At 47.9% G+C, this 16,722-nt stretch overlaps 1 protein-coding gene across 5 annotated transcripts in view; it reads left to right on the top strand.

Moving 5' to 3' along the window:
- The window catches only part of USP18 (ubiquitin specific peptidase 18), a 30,503-nt gene that overhangs the window by 11,139 nt on the left and 2,642 nt on the right, over positions 1 to 16,722 (top strand). For 3 of the 5 annotated variants that reach the window (XM_038387163.2, XM_043517504.1, XM_038387162.2), the window contains 8 exons: positions 877 to 1,092; positions 2,797 to 2,893; positions 6,302 to 6,447; positions 7,671 to 7,750; positions 8,469 to 8,615; positions 10,486 to 10,581; positions 11,373 to 11,543; positions 12,668 to 12,799. In XM_038387163.2, the coding sequence (XP_038243091.1) occupies positions 921 to 1,092; positions 2,797 to 2,893; positions 6,302 to 6,447; positions 7,671 to 7,750; positions 8,469 to 8,615; positions 10,486 to 10,581; positions 11,373 to 11,543; positions 12,668 to 12,799 (1,041 nt within the window). In that variant the 5' untranslated portion in view covers positions 877 to 920. The remainder of the gene's footprint in view (positions 1 to 876; positions 1,093 to 2,796; positions 2,894 to 6,301; positions 6,448 to 7,670; positions 7,751 to 8,468; positions 8,616 to 10,485; positions 10,582 to 11,372; positions 11,544 to 12,667; positions 12,800 to 16,722) is intronic. The other 2 variants (XM_043517515.1, XM_038387164.2) reach the window with 1 other exon arrangement.

Raw genomic sequence — 16,722 nt, 5'->3', positions numbered from 1 at the left:
AAAAAACAGATACTTAAATGAGCCACCACTGAGATTAGTGCTCACAAGAGGTAGGCAACTCTTCTGAAAATTTACCTAATGATGTATTGTGTTTTCCTTTTGTACTGGATTAAAGAAAATGTTTTTTTAACAACCACACCAGCATCATGTTAAAAGAATATTTGTTTTGTTGCAACACTTTGTTTCAAGGATGTCTGTGCCTTCATTCACCCTGCCTTCCTGAAATGAAATGTTCACGGTTCTCTCACTAAGTGGTGCTGCAATTGCAGGATTGAGTATCTACTCTATTGTAGAGAAAATGTTGAAGTTGTACTAACTTTTTATTACACTAGGTGCCAGTACAACAGTTGAGGCTTCATCACTCTTGATATTAAGAGCATGTTTTTCAGCTTTTTCATCATTTGAGAATGATCAGACTATCCTGATTTCCTGATCATATAAAAACATTTGAGGCAAATAAAGAGGCATTCAAAGATTTTTGGCAACTAAATAACTCCATCTGTGTGGCTATAAACTAATAGTCCGATACTAGTTACTGTGGCATACCAGACAAGGCCAGCTAGCTAGACTAAATGGATCCTGAACATGTCTCTCGGTTTTCCTTTGGGTCTAAAGAGACTTAGTGCTGATGAAAGATGCCTAGCAGACAGCCCTGCAAACCAGGATCTTAAATTTAGCACAAAACAGGTACAGGATATGCAATGACAGTGTGCTCTCCGCTCATACTGCCCTGCAGATATATTTCTGGGGTGCCAACATGTAATGACATGAAGAATGTTAGTAAAATAAACATGATTAATTGTGAAATCTGTTCTGTGTTTGTATGATAAATACTAAGATGAATCTCACTTTGCTGTATTCTGCCTATCTTTCCAGTCTCTCTAGGTCCTTTTGTATTACTGTAGTCCTTGCATTGTCCTATGCTGTTGATGGGCCAGGGAATTGGCTGTCCAGAGAAAAGCAGAAAGTCAGAGCTGGCACTAAACCAGAGCATGAGGAAGGAGGAAGATGGAGAAGAGCGCAGAGAGGAAGCTGTGGAGAGAGGTGACCAGCAGCTAAGAGCTCTCTGTGGTGTGGCAGACTTAAACAATGGTAATTGTTTTTACTCTCCTTCCCCCCAACCCCCATTTTGTGTCATTCACTCCATGTTGTGTGCTCTCTCTCTCCTCCCCCTCCCCCCCCACCTTATTCTTTTTCCCCTTTGCTAAAATTCACACATGGAGGAGTTGTACAAATCAGATATTAGAACTCACTCATTTGACTCTTCCAAGTGAAAGTTTTGTGCTTTAGGAAAAGGGCTACTTGAGGATCCCAAGTGTTTTCTTCCCTTCAAAACCCTAAACCGGGCAGATTTTCTTTCTAGTTGAGGATGGTTGGATGTTGGTTGCATCTCCCTCCACGCTACATCAAAGCTGCTCCTGGGTTTGCTGAAGGGTCACTTCTAGGTCATGGACCCTAATCGCCAAGTTATATCACTGGACTAGCCTCCCAAAAGCTTTCTTCACTGTTTTAAATGCAGATACTGTTTTATCCTGTGTATTTACCCTTTCTCACCCACTATATTCACCTTTCCATGGTGGGCTTTTCTTCACTGCAGTGTTAACTCAAGTTATGCATACTCCAGTTACCTCCTCTCAAGTTAGCTTAGTGTGAGTGAGAGTGGTCACAGTGGAAAACATTCCGGCTGCACAGTGTTTGGATTAGCAACACAGTAGCAGAGTCCCAGCTGCAATGATAGCTCCAGCAGCAGCACCTGAGTTTTAACCCATGCCCTTTGATGAGCCTGCTAGCTCAAATTTTAGTGACACTCAACTTGAGCTAGAGATTTGTATGTGTGGATGGGAGTCCAGTTACAGGCAAGAGCTCAAGGTAACACTGCAGTGAAAACAAATTCCGAGTGTGTCTGCTTCTGGGGTGAGTAGATTACCTTGATAGGGACAACACATCTCATCTCTATCCATTTTACCCCACTTCCCATGGAAACAGAAGCTTTTGTATCTCATATACCTCTGAGTGAAAATTACTTCTCTTTACCGCCTCCCCTTTAGCTATATCTGTTTCCTTGAAACTGGGCAAATTGGTTAAAATTCTGGAGATAGATTGTCAGACCTGAACAGGAACCCTGAATCTATTTCCTTGAACTGGTGTGACCAGAGAGCAAGTGTGAAAAATCAGGACAGGGTGGGGGGGGGTAATAGGCACCTATATAAGAAAAAGCCCCAAATATGGGGACTGTCCCTATAAATTTGGGACATCTGTTCACCCTAGGTGTGTCAGGGCATTAAAATATGGACCCTAAGCCAGAGCTGAATGTTGTGATTAGGGCCTAGCTCCCTAGAAGTCTGAATAAACTCCCTCATCCAGACAACCCTCACGTTTTTGGGGGAATGGGTTTCAAAGTCAGACTGACCTAGATCCAGATTTTGCAGCTTGAGCTCATTTTTAGAGACACCCTCCGAACTCTCCCCCGCTGTTAGAGGCAAACTGATGCTAAGATTTTAAAGGGGTGTAAGATAGGGTTGCCAACTTTCTAGGATTGGCCAGGAGTCTTCAGAAATTAGAGATTAATTTTTAGAGATTATGTCATGTGATGAAATCTCATGAATATGTCCAACCAAAGTTGGCATCCCTAGTAAGAGTAGATTTGACCCTTCCTCCATCCTAGTGAAGATGCTGAGCCTATATGTTAAATAGGCTGAAAGTGCCCAAAGGGAAATTTGCCATCATCTTCTCCTTGCCCCTTACTCTCCTTGCCTCCATGTGAGCTCTAAGCCCCACTTCCTCTTGTCCCTACAGGAGCCATTGGGCTATACAATATGGGACTGAGCTGCTGCCTGAATTCTCTGCTTCAGGTGTTCTTCATGAACACACACTTCACCATGATACTACGAAGGTAAGAGATGCACAGGAGCAGTACCCATTCCCTGAGCTCAGACTGCCAGCGATACTTCACTGCCTTACCTCTGTTTTCAAGTGGAATGTCCATCCAAAGGAATGGATTATGAGGAGGTGCCAGGTGCTTCCCAAACAAGAGTGGGCCCTGAATATGCCTAAGGCAGAAGGCTAGGGCTCTGCAAAACACAGCAATTTTGATTCACAGGGGTTCGTTAGAGACTGAAAATAGGCCATATTTGCACATTACTATAATTTAATCCCAGACTGGGATATTTGAGATAATATGTATACTGATCTAAGTATTATATTTTTCCATAACTAGGGTGACCAGATAGCAAGTGTAAAAAAACAGGACAGGGGATGAAGGGTAATAGGTGCCTATATAAGAAAAAGCCCCCAAAATCAGGACTGTCCCTATAAAATCAGGACATCTGGTCACCCTATCCATAACAGCACATGGTTTTATTCTAGTTATATCCATGAAGAATAATCCCTGTGCAATAATATAAACCATTAACTTTACAACTATAAACATTCCACAGCTATAGGCCCAAATTGCACAGCCTTACTCCTTCCTGGGTTAGATATTTGTTTGGGTGGATGGACAGCATGTAGTGTCCCATTGCTTTGCCCCTTTATTGTGCTTCATTGACTTCAGGGAGTTGCATAGAACAGGGGAGACAGGGCAGATTTTGACCCTGTACTTTTCTGCTGCCCATAGTGACAGCTATTTCAATTTGTTTCCAGTTTGTTCAGCTCACTACAGTGCATTTAAGTGGATAGTTTCTGTATATTCCCCACTACCTCCATATTTCCCAGAAGAATGGTACACTCACTGATATGCTGTAGAAGGTGCACAGCCACTAACTGTGCTAGTCTGTGGCAGGTCATCTCCCCATTGACAACACAAGTCCTGTCCTTCAACACCCCCCACACCAGGGGTTTCCAGTCCTCCCCTTTCACACAGAAATTTTGGGGACTGGGCCCCTGAACAAGCAAGATCTTTTCTAGTTGGCTTCTCACTCTAGGTAAATGTTCCTCTTATGGCAACATCCTCTCAGAATGGGTAGCAGGGCTCAGGCCTGCCCTCTCCACCAGGCTCCAGTCCAGGGCCCAATGGTAGGCAGCTACACTCAGCATCCCAGGGTGCTAAGCAGCCACCCCCAGACCACTTCCTACCGAACTCTCCTTTAGCTTGCAGGAGTAAGTCACTCCAATCCAGTCTCTGACCTGCATACTCAGTCACCAGCCTCTTCTCTCTGCAGGTTTGCACAGGGCTGTGGAACCAAGTCCCAGGCACTGAGCTCCAGGACAGTACTTTCTCCTCCAAACAGCCATTTTCTCCCTTCCATAGCCTGCTTCTGAGGCTCCACCACTACTCCTTTTAAAGCCATGCCTCCAGCTTGTGCAGGCATTGTAAGTGTGGCTGGGTGGGGCCACCAAAGCTGTTCTTTAACCCCTTGCTCTCCAAGGTGGGGGGTTTGTCTTCCCCATCATACACACCCCGGGGGAAAGAGACAGGGTTTCAGTGCTGCAGAGATGTGGAGAGAGACTAGAACTGGCATAGAGATGTCACTGATATCTGCTTGCTAGGCTTGGTACGAGGAGTGGGAAAATGAGCAGTGGAGGGTAGGGAAGGAATTCTCCCCGCATAGCAACTCCAGAGCCACTATGGAAGACTTCCAGGCAAAGAGATGGTGGGGGAGGGACAGACCCATGTTTCAGCTGGTCCCATCCCCGCCCTGGTGTTAAAGTAGAATGAGCCAGGAGTGGGAGCTCTTACTGCATCAAGCAGGGAGGAGGGGGCACTGCTTACCCAGCTAGGGGGAATTGAAGGGGGGCTGGGTGGGTGTGGAGGGAACTGCTTACCAGCCCAAGGAGAAGAAGGGGAGCTCCCCTCTGCTTTCAGAAGAGAAGAGGGATCTGTGCTGACTTTTAACCCCTGCTCATTCCCCACCTGCTGCGCAGGGCCAGATTTCCAGTTAGGCATAGTAGACACGGGCCTAGGGGCGCTGGTGTTCTAGGAGCACCTAAAAGTTAAAAGCTCCCCTGTGGGCTCCTGGCGTGGGTTGGTGGCACTGGCAGAGCCAGAGCACGGCTGCTGCGCTGGGCTGCTGGAGGTACAGAAGGCACCTGTAGATCGCTTGCCGGGGGAAGAGTTACAGTGCCCCCTTGCACCTCACCTGAGGTGGGTGGGCTGCGCCTGGCTTGGTCTGGGAGCCCCATGCATGGTGGAGGGTCTCGTGCCTTCTTGGGGAGGCTGTGTTTATATTTCTTTTGGTTTCATTTTTTACGGAAAACATAAAGGTCAGCTGTAGGCAGGGAGGGCACTGAAGATGCTGTGGCTAGGGGCACATAAGGTGTAAATCCAGCCCTGCTGCTGCCACAGAACTGAATGCCACACAGGGTACACACCCTCCAGGAGTCCCCTCAAATCCTTGTGCCATCTTGCACAGTGTAAGTAATTTGAGAGTAGATAACTTGAGTTAATGCTGCAATAAAGAAAAGCCCACAATGGAAGGTCTTAATATCAGAGGGACCATTGTGTGTCGGGCCCAGTCTGCAAGGTGCTGAGCGCCCTCAACTCCCCTTGAAGTAAGAGAAAGTAAGGGTTCTCAGCGCATCACAGGATTGAGCCCAAACATATCACTGGATGTGCATCTGGGTCTCCAGGACTGAAATACAACCACAAAACTCCATTGCACTGCTTAGGTTCTGAAATGTGCTCCGGCCAGCCCCCTCCCTTCCTGGTGTCACCTTAGTAGTAGTTTGTCCTTTGTTGCCATTTCCTTCACCCCATTCCCCCCCTCCCCCCAGCACCCTATTTCTAACCATGAACTGAACGTGTTGAAATTTGCTATTTCTACTACCCAATATGAGGCTGATTTTCAGTCATGTTACAGCCCCTTTCCACAGTTTTGGCAAAATAACTTCCTGGGCAGGGCACCTTTCCAGCTGGGGGAGAGTTGAAATAAGGGCTCTATACCAACCCTGTTTGTAACATGCAGAATGGGCAGGATTTTAGGTGTGTGGGGGCAGAAGGGAGTAGGTGAAGGGCAGGAAGAGGTACGTATGTCTGGAGCCCACTGTGCTACAGCGATTCTTTGTTTCCCAGGGTGACTTAAAGGCACTTCCGGCCCATCCATTCTGCCCCAAACACAGGGATGAAGGAACTTAGAATCAAGGCCTCTCTCTTTAAAACATGCTACCTGCCCCTTGGTTGAGGTAGTGCAGCTGCCTCCTGCTGGCAAGCCTTCTTTCTTTACTCTTTTATCGTAGGCATATATGTAATGGTTGCCTCTTCAACTGCTGTCTGTGCTGTTTACTCTGCCCCTTTGGTTACAATGCCTGGTACTCCATACCTGTGATGCTTGTTCACTGCTCCTGTTGTGTTTTCTGTTCACAGGATCAGAGTCCCGATAGTACATGCAGAACAAAAGGCAAGTGTCCCATACCAAATGCTCTTGCTGTTGGAACAGATGCAGCGTAGCAAACAGAGAGCCGTATCTCCCCAGGAACTTGTCCGCTGTCTCACTGTGCACAATTTGAAATGTAAGCGTTAACCAACCAGCCCCTGGATGCTGAACCGGGGAAGTCACCAAGCACTAATAAGCTCAGTGTGTCCTCTGACTCCCCTCCTCATGTGTTCTAGGAATGGGAGAAGTGGTGGCGCAGAGTCATGCTGGTTACAGCAGCCTGCCCGCAGGGGAAGGGCAGCTGGGTCTTATTTCCAGATCAGGGGAGAGACCGACAGCCCTGGAGAGTGACCTCACTTTTGGCCAGGGGATGCGATGGCTGCACATATTCTATAGGAGCAGAATGTTTTACTGTAGGTGAAGGGAGGCACTTTGGTTCTAGACAGAGGTGTGAAATCCTTTGGGAGTAGAGGGAGTTAGATTACTGCTTGACGTATCTTGTTATATTGGCATGATCACAGAGGGGAAGCTGCACTCTCTCTCTCTCTCTCTCTTACTAGAAAATAAGGCCATGTCTACACTAGCATGTATGTTGGCAAAACTTTTTCTCTCTCGGGGTATGAAAAAACCACCCCCCGGAGTTACAGAATTTTTGTCAGCATCAGTGCTTGTGTGCAGAGCGCTATGCTGATGGAAGACGCTCTCCCGTCAACATAGCTACAGCCACTGGTTGAGCTGGTTTTACTATGTCGACAGGAGAGCTCTTTCCCATCGGCATAAGGTGGTTACATAAGTGCACTTACAGCAGCACAGCTGTACCAATACAGCTGTGCTGCTGAAAGCTTGTAAGTGTAAACATGGCCTAAGTGTCAGCTGGAAGAAAGAGCAGGAATATAAGTGGATGATTGGACTCATCCCTGAGCTTATAAGATATATCCAACTTTTTAGTTCTGTCATAAATGCTGAGAGAAGACCTGATCAGATCAACCTTCCAGTGAACACTTGTCAAAAGCAGATCTCTTATTGTACATATGCGATCAGAAGTGATCAGTGATATGTGTGTGTGTGTGCGCGCGCACACATACATATGCAAAATGTTGCATATATATTGGACCTATAAGGAACTGCCTCATATTGTTCTGTAATGAGACTCAGAGATTGTTCCAGAGCGACGTTGACTGGATTCCACCCTTTCCTCATAGGTCAGGCAGATGTTTGGCATGGTATGGGGGGGTTAAGATTGGGGAGGACTGCGGATGAGAAAGTGGATGGAAACCTCAGGTCTCTGAGAGGAGCTCCAAGGAATAAAATGTGCTGTTTGCAATGCTAGCGTTGGTTATAATGTCTCTGTTTGTCCAGTGTTTGTCCAGTATGATGCTGCTCACCTCTTCCTAAGCCTCTGGAACCTCATTAAGAGTCAGATCACAGACTGGGAGCTGGTAAGTGCTCTGATGGAAAAAAGGAACGTGACACCTGCACCTAGAGATTCCACAGCTTTCCCTGTTCACTAACCGTGGTTCTCTGTGAGCCTCCATGAGTCACCTCCACCTCATCTGGCATCCTGCTACCAAGCAATCCTGCCTCTCACTTCCCAGCCACAAGGAATTGGCAATTTAAGTCTCAATTAAAATGAATCTGTACATCTTTTAGACCACACCAAGGTGGTAATTCCCTTTATGGGGGAGACTGCTTGTTAATAAGAAAAAACATGTTCCTTTTGCAAAATTGGGTTTGGTTAACTCATGTTTCTTCCTACCTCAAATGTACATAAATATTGTTCAGTATTATCTTTAAACGGCCCCGCTTGCATTAATGTCTGTCAGCTGCCTCTAATATGGTTTACATGTTATCTGGATGGTAGTTCCTCCCATCAGAGGCTCCTAGGCTAATAGTAAACAATAATACTTACTTTCCTCCACACCAGTAGCAGAGTACCTCTAAGGGGTACATGTACCCTTGGTTGAGAACCACTTATTTATATTGTCCTCATTTAGATGCTGTGAGGTACTCTCTGTCTAGGCAGATGAAAGATCTGGTTTCAAGTCCTAAAGAAGTGACGCTGCATTAAGTGTCTAATACAGTCACTGTCACCCCTGCAGAGTAAAAAGCATCAGCTGTATTGTTCATATCCATTTCTTGTTCTTTTCTACTCTTTAGGCTGACAGGTTGACCACGCTGTACACTATCCGGGTGCAGGAGTATCTGGTTTGTCAGAAGTGCTCCTTTGAAACAAGGAGGGGCAGCGACATGTTAACCCTCCCACTCCCAATGTTTAATTCCCATTCTCAGCGACTGAAGACACTGGTAGGTTCAGCCCTCCAACACTCCGCACTTAATGGGGAGGAAGAGTCCACTCCGCTCAGGCATAGGCATCCACTTCAGGTGCCTCTCCTCAGAGGGCTGTAGTCAGTGTCTGTGCAAGGGATACTGGTCTTTCAAATGGATGTAAAACTCTGTTTATCCCAGGTGGATTTACAGGCAGAAGATTAAGCTCTTGAGGCTCCTTTCTGAAAAGCTTAGGGGAAAATTCTGGTGTCCTGGTTAGGATTCCCCTCTCTTGGTAAAACACCTCCTTTAAAAGCTTTGTGTGCTTATCAGAACTTAGATATCACAAAAATATATGCCTTAGAAATATGTAAGGTAGCTAGATAACATGAGCTATTGCTGAACACAGAAATACTGCATTTACCTACAGAGTCCTGGTACTATTAATGGTGCCGTACTGTGTTTAGTGATGCTCAGATGCTACAGTGACACAGGGGTCATATAAATGTTTAGATAGATAAATGCTATGGTGTTCAATGATATTTGGATTCAAAGGGCCTGATTCTCATTTACACTAAGGCCCCCTTGCACTGCTGTAGCAGTGTACATTTAAGGGATCTTAAAGAGGTTGTAAATTACAGTTACACTTCAACACCTTTTCCCTGAATCAACAGTCCTCCTTATCTCCAGCTAGTGCAGTTGTCTCAGGGACCAAAGAAAGAGGGGACACCAGCTGAGGTCAATCCAAAGATTTGTTTCTTAAAACAGGAATTATGGTAGGAGTTCTGATCCAGCAGAATCAGAATATGCATGTGTGCGTGCATAGCCACTTGTGGGTAGGAGGGCCAGTAGCAGGGCTTGAGTTGTGCTGGAATGCTCCAGAATGCCATTCCAGCATGCCGGAAAGGTGTTCCCATACTTCTTTTTTAAAGATTCCAACACTGTATAATAGGTAAAGTGGGGATTATGAGCATTTTGCCACTGACTTCAAATGGGAACATGATCAAGTCCTGGGGCGAAGGGGAAGATTTAGAAGGCCAAGATTTTCAAAAGTGACTAGTGATTTTATGCCCCTCAGTTTCTGGGAACCCAACTTGAGAGACCTTAAGGCACCTGATTTTCAGAGGATGAGTGCTCAGCACTTTCCAAAAATCAGTCCCCTTTGAGGCTTCTCCAACTAGGCCCACAACAATGAAGGCATCCAAAAGCACTAATCATTTTTGAAAATGTAAGCCAAAATGTCCCCAAATGCAGTTTCATGCTCTTGGTGTAGGGTTGCACATTCCATTGTACTTGATCCATAGGCTTTCTAACAGAACACTTCTTAATGTGTTGGTGTCAGTAAGAACAAGCAATGTTTTGCTTAAGTTACTCCCTTCCTTCCTGTACTGGAAAAGGAAATGAAACCAGGTTGTTGGGGTTTGAACTAAGCAGAAAACATAACTGGAGCTCTGTCTGGGCCTGTGTAGACTAGGAGACGTGTTTTTTAAAAATGGAGTAAGGTAACTTGATGTGGCTAACATGACTTGAAACATCACCTAACACATAGTGTACATGCAGTTTAGCTCTTTAAAATTGTGTTAGCTTGTAACCTAAGAGGGAGCCTAAACTACAGTACAACAATATGACAAATAGAGGGAAACAGGAGAGGCAAAAATTAAATTTTTAATGTGAAAAAGAAGCAAAGGGGAAAAAAGACTTTAAAACCAGCCAACATGTCTTTTTGGGTCTCTTATTCACAATAAAGCAGCAACAAAACCAATTTATTTTCCTTTGCTAGATACTTTGAAATACAATACCTTCTGAAGGTTTGCCTTGAAACTGCAGCCTTTGAAATGAAGCAGAAATAGAAATGTAACTTCTCAGAGGAGTTCTATTTGGCTGCTAGAATCTCTCACTGTGTTTCTAGGAGGATTCCTTGCGTTGCTTTTTCCAGCCTGAACAGCTGACTGACAACAACATGTGTCTCTGTGAACAGTGTGAAAGGAAAACACCAAGTCTGCAGGTAAGTGACTGTTTCCCCTAATTCTGCCTACCCATGGAATTGCCATCAGGGTGGGGGTGCTGCCACTGCAGACGTATAGCAGTGCAGTGAGTCGTAATTGGCAAGAAAAGCTATATTAATGTTGCCAAAATGAAAGAGAAAGACCTGTCAGGGTGAGTACAACCCACCCAAGGTAAGATAGTACTGCTCAAAGTCTCCTTTTCAGGCCATTGCCCAATAGGGACATTCCCTATTAGCATATCTCTCACCCATCCTGCATTTTGTAGGAAAGCCCCCACTATTCTTGCCAGCATCCCACCGTGCAGCTCCCGTGCCTGCCTGTGCCTGCTGTGATCCCTCTAACAGGTGCTCTCCTCCATCCCCTCCTGTGTCCTTGTGAATAGAACATGCTTCAGGATAAGGATAGTAGACAGCGTGTGAAGTAATGCACAAAATGGACGCCTTAAGGCTGAGCCTCAGAATCACACCAAAGATGGGAAACTTGGTGATCATGGCTCCATTACATGTGTGTGTGAATGTTTAGCACCTGCATTCCAGGATCCCCCAAACAACTGTGCTTGTATTTCTGACCGACAGCTCTTCATGCTATTCCAGTTCTAGGAATAAAATGTGAACAAGTGTCTTTTACATATGCCTGAAACTCAACTGTGGTCTTCTAAAGTGACAGGTTGGGGGAATTAATTCACGGTACCACTAACCACTTTTCACCCTAATTGCACTCACACTGATCCCAGCATCTTCATCCATTCTTGATTCTTTAGTTTTCAGTTCAAGTGTTTATTGCTTTGCAGGGCATGAAGCTAACATGTCTGCCACAGACCCTCATCCTTCACCTAAAGCGCTTCTGCTACAGGAAATCTTCCTGGACTCAGAAGATCAGCTACCCTCTGCCTTTTCCACAAAGCCTTGATTTCAACCATATCCTGACACAAGAGCAGTTTCACCCAGATGCCAAAGAGAAGGTGAGACATTCTCATCCATTGCACTTGGGGGAAGCAGATTTCCTTCTATTCACTCAGCTCTCACAAGAAGAGACTCACAGGTCAGACACACATTACCCTCAGTGTTCTCCATCTTTCTAATAGAGTCATGCCCTGGGCTTTAGCTGTACCTAATGGTGTTCTACATCCTGTGATTTTAACCCTTTTAGGCACTATGCAACTTTTGTGCTTAGACTCTGCTAAACCAGCAAACCAAGACTGTTGCTACCAGGGCCATCTACCATGCTAACCTGACTCAAAAACTTACACCTTCCTTCTTCAGAGACCAGGTAGCATGGCTGTCCCACACAGCCTTGTTTCCAGCTTGCTTCAGAAAAGATCAAGGCACACTCCCCTTATGTCTTATTTAATCACAATGGTATCTGACAGACAAATCCTGCCTCGGCCTGCATCCCACCCCCCAACTTTCTCGGTATTGAAGCCTCAATGAGCAGCAGAGCTGGTGTTCCACTGTGTGGGAGGCCAGGGTTTGGGGCATCCACTCACAGCAATCAACACAATGGTGCATGCCCTAGAACTGTTTTTAGCAGGGATCCCATCTATGCCACTGTAGGAGGGTTTCATCTCAACAGGACAGGGACATAAGGATATGTGCCTATGTGGAGCTGCTGGTCAAACTTCCTGCTCTCCTCAAGTCATGAGGGAGCAGCAAGGCCTTGAGGTTGCAGTGCTGGCTGCAGATTGGTTTGGAAAGGAACTTTTCCTTTTTCCCCATTACCTAGTCTCCATGAAACTTCCCTGCTCACAACCAATTTCTTCGGATTGTGTGGAGGAACAAGGATTTAGCTATAAGAACAACAGGAAAATCTAATCCAATTGGTGGTATTTATGAAGCATTTAGCGCCTTGGTATCCAGGCACCTGTTTAGGAGAACTGAATAGTTAGGAAGAATTCCTGTTAAACTGAAGAAAATGATCTTCATTTTCCAGACAGGGCCATCATTGTCCTGTTGCTTTGCTCGACTGGGGAGGATGTTTCACCTTCTCCTGAAGGAAATGGACTTCTGTTAGAGGTGTTTGTCTCTGCTCATCAGCCAGAATTTGGTCTCTGCTGCATTGACAGTATCTTTTTGTGGCTCTTTTTAGGCAGATTGGCAGTATGATCTCTTTGGTGTTGTTGCTCACTCAGGATTAGCCAGCTTTGGTCACTATTGTGCCTACATTCGGAGTCTCACGGAAAGCAAATGGTACTGCTTCAATGATTCCAGTGTCTGTCAGGTGAGAAAACCAGACCCACAACTCTTCTGTCTTCTCTGCTGTGCATTCTTTTGATCTTCAGCTATGCCCACAAAAAAAAAGCACCTCTCATTCAAATTGATGTGTGTGGCTGGACTGGTGCTGAGCTCATTTCTCCATCCCATTCCCTTATGCTACATATGTCTGTGGGTTATTTAGTGCCAATCAAGCCATCAGAAGTGTCATGCTTTCCTTACACAAAGAGCAAACAGATACTTTCAGTCTGAGTGACTTTAATTTTACATTAGGAGAACAAAAAGAGGAAATAACTAAAATGGTCTCCCTGAGAGAGCACACCATGCGTTTCTCTTCTTTTAACAATATTCACTGAACTGAACACAGAATGGCTTTCAGTTTCTGCAGACACTATAATCCTTAGGCGTTAAGGTGTAGTTCACAGATACAGTCATCCAGCATTCATATAGTTATTCAATATACCCTTTAGGAAAGGGGTAGATTGAGAGAATGGAGCTGCCTTTCACAGAAGATTATCGGGTACACCCTGCTTACCAGTGGACCTGCAATTATTGGAAGGGGAGGAGTAGAACCTTTCTGGGGAATTGCTGTGCAGTTATCATTATCAATAATTAAATTTGCAGCTGACACAAAGTTGGAGGGTATTGCCAATAGAGAGGCGGACTGGAGTATCATTCAAGAAGATTTGGATGGCCTTGGAAACTGGAGTAATAGAAATGGGATGAAACTTAGTAGTGCAAAGCGCAAGGTCCATGTAGTTAGGGACTAACAATAAGATTTTTTGCTATAAGCTGGGGACATGTCAGTTGGTAGTGACAGAGGAGGAGAAAGACCTGGGTGTACTGGTCATTTTTTGTATGACCATGAGCCACCAATGTGATGCGACGGTGAAAAAGGCTAATGCAGTCCTAGGATGCATTAGGTGAGGTATTTCCAGTAGAGATAGGGAAGTGTTATTACCATTATACAAGGCACTGGTGAGACTTATTTGCACCTGTTCCAATGTGAATTCATCTTTCTTAAACATTGGAGACCAGAACTGCACACAGTACTACAGATGAACGGCTACTAAGATGATTAGAGGAGTGGAAGACGTGCTTTACGAGAGAGACTTAAGGAGCTTGGCTTGTTTAACCTAATCAAACAAAGGCTTTATAAATACATCAGAGGGATAAACACCGGGGGGGGGGGGGAAGAGTGGAGTTATTTAAGTTAATGGCTAAGGTTGACACAAGAACAAATGGTTATAAATTGTCCATCAACAAGTTTAGGTTTGAAATTAGGCAAAGGTTTCTAACCATCAGAGGAATGAAGTTCTGGAGCAGCCTCCCAAGGGGATTGTGGGGGCAAAATACCTAACTGGCTTCAAGACTGAGTTTGATAAGTTTATGGAGGAGATGGTATGATGAGACTGCCTACAATGGCATGTAGCCAATCTGCAACATCTAGCAGCAGATATCTCCCAATGGCTGGTGATGGGACACTAGATGGAGAGGCTCTGAGTTATTACAGAGAATTCTTTCCCAGGTGTCTGGTTGTTGGATCTTGCCCACATGCTCAGGGTCTGACTGATCTCCATATTTGGGGTTGGGAAGGAATTTCCCCCCAGATCAGATTGGCAGAGCCCCTGGGGTTTTTTTTCTCCTTCCTCTGCAGTATGGGGCACAGGTCACTGGGTTTGAATTAGAGTAATTGAGGGATTCTCTGTAACTTGAAATCTTTAAATCATGATTTGAGGATGTCAGTAACTCAGCCAGTGATTATGGGCAGTGGTGAGCTGGAGCCGGTTTGCGCAAACCGGTTGTTAAATTTTGAAGCAGTTTTAGAACCGGTTGTTAACCCGCTTCCCTGCAGGGGGCACTGAGGCTTTGATGGGCTCTGGCTGGGAAGTGATGTAATTCCTCCTCCGGCCGCCGGGGGCGCTGCGCTGCAGGAGCCATGTGAGCTGCCACCTGGTCCTCGGCATGAGCCCTGGCGCTGCTGCTGCTCCCCTGGCCCTGGGGCTCCCGCTGCTCTGCTGGGTCTGGGCTGCGTCCGGCTGCTCTCCCCGTGAACACCCACCACCCTGCCTGCAGCCACCCCTGCACCCCCTGCCCTGCCCGCAGCCAGCCCCCGTCTCCAGCCACCCCCTGCCCTGCCTCCAGCCAGCCCCCGTCTCCAGCCACCCCCCACACCCTCTGCTCTGCCCGCAGCCAGCCCCCGTCTCCAGCAACCCCCTGCCCTGCCTCCAGCCAGCCCCCGTCTCCAGCAACCCCCTGCCCTGCCTCCAGCCAGCCCCCGTCTCCAGCCACCCCCCACACCCCCTGCCCGCAGCAAGCCTCTGCCGCACCCCCTGCCCTGCCCACCGCCAGCCCCTGCCACATCCCCTGCCCTACCTCCAGCCACCCCCGCACCCCTTGCCCGGCCTCCAGCCAGCCCCCGTCTCCAACCACCCCCTGCCTGCAGCCAGCCCCCGCCGCACGCCCTGCCTGCAGCCAGCCCCCGTCTCCAGCCACCCCCTGCACCCACTGCCTCCAGCCACCCCCGCACCCTCTGCCTGCAGCCAGCCTCTGCCGCACCCCCTGCCTTGTCTCCAGCCACCCCTGCATCCCCTGCCTGCAGCCAGCCACCCCCGCACCCCCTGCCGTGCCCGCAGCCACCCCCGCACCCCCTGCCTGCAGCCAGCTCCTGCCACGCCCCCTGCCCTGCCCGCAGCCGGCCCCTGCCTGCAGCCAGCCCCTGCTTGCAGCCAGCCCCTGCTGGCACCCCCTGCCTGCAGCCAGCTCCTGTCTCCAGCCACCCGCATCCCCTGCCCTGCCCACAGCCAGCCCCTGTCTCAAGCCAACCCCGCACCCCCTGCCCTGCCCCCACCAGCGCCTGCAGCACCCCCTGCCCTGCCCGCAGCCAGCCCCTGCCGCACCCCCTGCCCTGCCCACAGCCGGCCCCTGTCTCCAGCCATCCCCACACCCTCTGCCTGCAGCCAGCCCCTGCCGCACCCCCTGCCCTGCCCTCAGCCGGCCCGTCTCCAGCCACCCCCGCACCCCCTGCCTGCAGCCAGCCCCTGCTGGCACCCCCTGCCTGCAGCCAGCCCGTCTCCAGCCACCCGCATCCCCTGCCCTGCCCTGCCCACAGCCAGCCCGTCTCAAGCCAACCCCGCACCCCCTGCCCTGCCCTGCCCCCACCAGCGCCTGCAGCACCCCCTGCCCTGCCCGCAGCCAGCCCCTACCTCCACTCAGACCCTGCCCTGTCTCCAGCCAACCCCACACCTTCCTGTCTCCAGCCAGCTCCGCACCCCCTTGCCTCCAACTAGCCCTGCCCCACGCCCCGTCTGCAGCTGTCCCTACGTCCACTGGTGCCCTGTAGTTCCCAGTGCAATAACCCTGCACACCTGCTTCAATGAGGGGGGCAGGGAGCAGCTGGGACCCACACGTGCACACCCTAGGGTGACCAGACAGCAAGTGTGAAAAATCAGAACAGGGGGTGTGGGGTAATAGGAGCCTATATAAGAAAAAGACACCAAAATCGGGACTGTCCCTATAAAATCGGGACATCTGGTCACCCTAGCACACCCCCAGGGAGTAGAATGTGAAGCGGAGTTCATTTCTAGTTCAGCCCCATCTTTTTAAAAAAGAACTTTAGGCAGGGTTAATATACATCCGTATTTTCCCGGACAGGTCAGGCTTTTTTGGTTCTTAAATCGTTGTCCGGGAGGAATTTTTAAAACTTAAAAATTCCTCCTGGAAAAATACAGATATATGGTAATCCTGTTGGTACAAAAAATACATACTGGGGCACATCCCTTAAATCAGAACTGTTTATAGGGAACCGGTTGTTAAGATTTTGGCAGCTCATCACTGGTTATGGATCTATTACAGGAGTGGGAGGGTGAGATTTTGAGACCCCTAACCCTAACCCTGCAGGAGGTCAGTCTAGATGATCACAATGGTCCT

This window comes from Dermochelys coriacea, chromosome 1 (assembly GCF_009764565.3).
Source record: "Dermochelys coriacea isolate rDerCor1 chromosome 1, rDerCor1.pri.v4, whole genome shotgun sequence".
NCBI classification, from domain to species: Eukaryota; Metazoa; Chordata; order Testudines; family Dermochelyidae; genus Dermochelys; species Dermochelys coriacea.
The sequence above is the reverse complement of the archived record's forward strand: the minus strand, read 5'-3'. Positions and strand labels throughout refer to the sequence as shown.